The sequence below is a fragment of the Tupaia chinensis genome, unplaced genomic scaffold (genome assembly GCF_000334495.1).
Source record: "Tupaia chinensis unplaced genomic scaffold, TupChi_1.0 Scaffold000627_1, whole genome shotgun sequence".
NCBI classification, from domain to species: Eukaryota; Metazoa; Chordata; class Mammalia; order Scandentia; family Tupaiidae; genus Tupaia; species Tupaia belangeri.
Genome location: NW_006160147.1, coordinates 4,506,394 through 4,511,359, shown reverse-complemented (window position 1 = coordinate 4,511,359; position 4,966 = coordinate 4,506,394). Strand labels below are relative to the sequence as shown.

General features: G+C 49.7%; 1 protein-coding gene across 1 annotated transcript in view; it reads left to right on the top strand.

Annotated features, from left to right (window-relative positions):
• The window catches only part of AVPR1B (arginine vasopressin receptor 1B), a 9,890-nt gene that overhangs the window by 3,282 nt on the left and 1,642 nt on the right, over positions 1 to 4,966 (top strand). Inside the window, exon 2 of the mRNA XM_006159267.2 lies at positions 4,779 to 4,953. Within this exon, the coding sequence (XP_006159329.1) occupies positions 4,779 to 4,953 (175 nt within the window). The remainder of the gene's footprint in view (positions 1 to 4,778; positions 4,954 to 4,966) is intronic.

Sequence of the window (4,966 nt, the reverse complement as noted above, 5' to 3'; positions counted from 1 at the left end):
TGTATTATAGACTTCATCTCTAACAGTTCCGTTTGAGTCTTTTGTAAAGTGTGTAATTCCTCTCTTAGATCTTGCAAGAATTTCCTCATCTCCTGGAACTCGTCAACTTCTTTCTCCTTTCCCTTTAGCAGTTCATTATCTCTCTTCTCTTCCATCTCTGTTAGCTTCGACATTATGAATGTTCTAAATTCCTTATCAGACATTTCCATTATTTTCACTGAACTGCTTGTGGAAGAAGAAGTGTTACTCTTTTCCCTTGGAGGAGAGGTATTTTCTTGTTTTCCCATATTTCTTGTGATCCAGCAGTGATTTCTTGTCATCTGATGGATGGTGTGTTTCTTTCAAATTCTTGAAATTCAGTCTGAATGTTCAGGAGCAAGCGGACAGAGGTGATCTAGAATCTCGTTGCCGTTCTGTTGTGATCGCTGTTGCAGCAGATTCAGTAGATAGTGGGGAATATTTTAACCCAATTAGTATTTGGATGTTTAGCTAAAGTGCTCTTAGATCCTTCTAGTTCACAGTAGCCATGTGGAACCTTCTTCTGAAGGCCTGGCTTCTTCTGCCGCTAGCTTGTTTGCTGGAGGCTCAATTATCAGTAGAAAGTCTTCATTTCTCTTGTGCCCTGCAATACCTAGTTCACAGGAGCCACGTGGAACCTTTTTCCTGAAAGGGTTTTTTCATGATCCGGTCTAGGATGGCAGCGTGTGACCCTGGGGACTGTCTCTCTCAGCACCTTTCCCTCCTGTCCCCAGACATGGCTTGGAGCTCCTTCTCAATAGCTACTTCCAATTGATTAGGGCTGGCACTTAACGCCCTGAAATGTCAGGCTCACCCTCTTTATTATTGCAAATGGGGAAACAGCGGCCTAGAGAGGAACCTTGACTTGCCCAAGGCCTCACAGCCAGGGAGTGACAGGGAAGAGTAGAACGGGAAGGTCTTTCTGTCTCCTTGTCTTTTTCCTAACTCTGTGCCCTGCTCATCACCCTGATTCTAAAAGGTGCTCTGAAAGGATGGGCTTCTTCCTGCATGATAGACAAAATGGGGCCCTCTGAGAACACTGTGTTCCAGTTGGCATGTGCGAGGCCTGGCTGTGGTCATTTTTCTAGGGTGAGGTAGACGGCAGTGTTAGACACTGCCTGATGTCCAGCCATCCGCAGGTGAGCTCGTTCTCAGGAAGGCAGAGGCTGTGTCTGGGAAGCCTAAGTGATGGAGAGAGGCCTGCAAAGACACCTGCCCCTGCTCCCCTAAGCAGGAGTGGGCCCGGGAACAAGGGCACAGAGACCTGTCTGGGGGCTGCGAACGGGCCGACCGTTCTGCAGTGCCTCACCTGGTATATGCAGCTCAGCAGGCTAAATGGAACCTGTGTGCACAGGTTCATCTGGAAACCTGGGAGCTCACTGACCAGCAGCCTCAAGCTAGCAATTCCTACTGGCCGTTATGGAGTTGTCCCTGTCCCTTGGGTTTGTATTGCTAATCTCATTTTGTCTTAAGGCATGCTCAAGCCATGTTTTGCTTTTCTGTGAGACAAATCAAGGAAGACTGTTCACGAGTTGAATACAACCACTCAAAAGAAATGAAAAAATAATGCCAAACTTTTTTTTTTTTTTTTTTTTTGTCATAGGACGTGTGTGCGCACTGGAGAGAGAGAGAGAGACAGTGAGAGGGAAAGTGAGAAATCACTACCTGGGGAATGGCCACACTGCAATCCTTTCTTCTCTATTCTCCTCCTGAGATCTTAGGTACACATGCCTGGTGTGCGTTTCAAGTCATTGGGTCTGGGACTCGAACTGTGGTCGGCCATATGGGAGTCCAGTGATGTAACTTCTATGCCATCTGCTGGCCCCCAAAACTATTCTTAACCAACCAGTGACATTGATCTGGATGAGAAGCTCTTCTGTAAGCAATGAGCGTGTGACTTCTAACAAGCCACAGGAGAAAGGGCTTCCTAGTGCCATGGACCTGCAGAGGGCTGGCCTGTTCTATTCTATATCTGAGCAACTTGGGCTCAGAGAGGTGAAATAACTGGTCCAAACTGCCCCTTCTGGAAAGAGACAAAGCCAGGACTTGACTTGAGGTCTCTGTAGGCCACACTTTATCTACAACGCAGTTTTACTCCCAGCAGTCTCGGCTTAGCCAGTGGTTCCAAGGCAGAGGTGGTTCTTTGCCTTCCGATGGGAATCCTGCCACACAGCTCAGGCAGCCCTCCCTGCTTGCCCGGGGTGCCCACCGTCATGATTCTCCACTCTCCTCTGTGTGGAATGGTTTCCTACTTACCACGGGCCTCTCCGAGCCAGGAGTGCAGGAACAGCATGGAACCCTAGAGACAATGTGCCCTCTCAGAAAAATGAAAGCCCTTTAAGGCCCCTGTTGTTGAGCCAAGACCAAGTTCTTTAAACTTCCTTCCAGTGCACTCCTCCCCGCCCCCGAGTCTTTGGGTAGAGCCTGCCCGTCTCCCTGCCTCTGCCCCGCTCCTGCCCCCGAGTCTTGGCTGAGGTTGTGCCAGGACACAGTGGCAGCTGCCTGGACTGGGTGTGGTGGCTCTACCCTCAAGGGCTTCCTCTGTGGCACATCTCCAGCCCTGCGCTGGGTCTGGCTCTGACGGGCCAAACCAAACAGATACTTCCTAAGCAAAGGAATCTGTGGAACTCCTTTGTCCCTAGCTTAATCTGGGCACTGAATGTCCATTGATGGAGAGACAAGATGCCTACCATCCCCTTAGCCAAAGCAACGCCCCATGTCTTCCGTGTTCCGTAGGGAGCGGGCCAGAGCCCAGGCAAAACCAGGCCAAGTTTCTGAGACTGGTCCCTTCTCCACCTCCCTTCTGTGCCTGACACCTGTTCATCCAGGCTGCCCTACATCTTGTGCCTTCTAGCAAATGTTCTTACCCTACAACTTCCCTGCCTGTGGACCGGAGTGGTTACGCCTGGGAGCACACCCATGGGACATGCATGTGAGGAACCAGTGTTTCCAAAACTTTCGTAGTGCTCTTTTCTTTTTGAAGAATTATTCATTTAGGGACTGGCAGGTGGCATGATGGTTAAGAGCACTGGACTCCCATATGGCTGACTACAGTTCGAGTCCTCTCTCTCTCTTTCTCTCTGTCTCTCTCTGGTCAAATTAAAATAAATATATAAATAACTAAGTAAATAGATAAATATCAATATAATTTTTATTTGTTATTATTATTTCTTAATTTCACAGAGAGAGACAGAGAGGGAAAGTGAGAAAGCAAGCTGCCAGATCTGGGACTTGACCCATGGTCAGCCATGTGGGAGTTAAGGTCAGTGCCTTAACCACTATGCCACCTGCCAGCCCCTTCACAGTGTTTACACAGAAGGGCCTTGAGTTCTGCCTTTGAGTTTGCTGGTTGGAGCTCTGAGGGGTGCAGGATCTCCTAGAGCTGGCAGACCTAGATTCCAGTGGTGATTCTTATGAACTGTGCAGTAAAAGTTGGAAAGTTTCCTCTAGTTCCGTCGTTGCTTTGAATGATTCCACAATCTCCCTGAAGGGCAAGGTAATGCGTTAGGTCACCTGTGCCCTACCTGTGACTGGTGGGTCTAGCAGGAGACCAGGCCCATCCCCAAAGCCTTTCTGTTGGCATGAAGAGTTTTATTAACTCGTTAGAAAGAATAATGACTCTGGAAAGAATATTAGCAGAGTCTTTGCACCCTCATACTTGGACTTCCCAAGGAGAAAAATTGCTTTTTATTTCCCTAAAGGAAAGAGCATTCTTGAGCGCAAACTGGGGACACAGAACAAGTTCTGGTCTGGAGTGGGCCATGTGGGTGCCCTGTACCTGGAAGCCGCCTGCTGCTGCCGTGGGCACTGACAGCATGGGTCAGGCTCTACCCATTGCCTACCACGTCCCCTGCACCCAACCTGGCACAGTTGGTGCCTGAGCGACAGGATGAATGGGACCACCCTGAGGATGGGAGGAGGGCAGAGCCCAGGTGCAGTGTGGAGGACAGCGCAGAGGAGCCCGCACTTGGTGATTGTCCCTCACCCCAAGTCAGCATCCAGAGTGGAGTCAAAGTCGAGGTTTTGGTATAAAGACAATTTCTCCGACTGGGCTGGTTCTTCCCTGACAATGTCTACTGTTGTAAATTCAACTACAGGGCCAGACAGTAGTACAGCGATAAAACACGGGGCTCTGTGAGGCAATTCCTCAAGACGGTTCTGGGTTCTCATCCAGAGCCCTCCCCGAGTACGCTGGGTGTGGCTTACTTATGATCTGGGGCAGGTTGAAGGTTGGGGTCTTTTGCAGCATTGAGACCCTGTTGGGGGGGGGTGCTGTCTCTCTCTCTCATTCATGGAATGAATGAAAACACTTAAAAAATAATCATTTATTTATTTTAAAATGTGTTATTATTATTTTTTAATTTGATCAGAGAGAGACAGAGAGAGATTGGGAAAGTGAGAGAGGAAGTTGTCAGGTCTGGAACTCAAACCGTGGTCGGCCTGTGGGAGTCCAGCACCTTAACTACCATGCCACCTGCTAGCCCCCAATAAATGCAATTTTAAAAAAGTATTTAAATTCAACTTGAAGCAAACCTTTGTACTTATCCTGGGTACAAAACAAAAACAGGAGTCAGTGAGGTGAGACCCTGGAGTTGGAGTCCCCTGTTCAAGTCCCAACTGTGCTCCTCTCTATTTATAGAACCCCAAGTGAGTCCCTTCTCTCTGGGCCTCAGTTTCCCATCTGTTTAGCGGGGGCCTGGACCTTCCCCCAGGTCCCTTTGCACTGTCAGTCTAAGGCTCCTCATGCTTCTCTCCGGCAGATTCCACCAACGTGGCTTTCACCATCTCCATGCTGCTGGGCAACCTCAACTGCTGCTGCAACCCCTGGGTCTACATGGGCTTCAACAGCCACCTGTGGCCGCGCCCCCTGCGTCGCCTTGCCTGCTGCGTGGGTCCCCGGCCCCGGGTGCGCAGGCAGCTCTCCAATGGCAGGCTCCCCCGCCCCCGC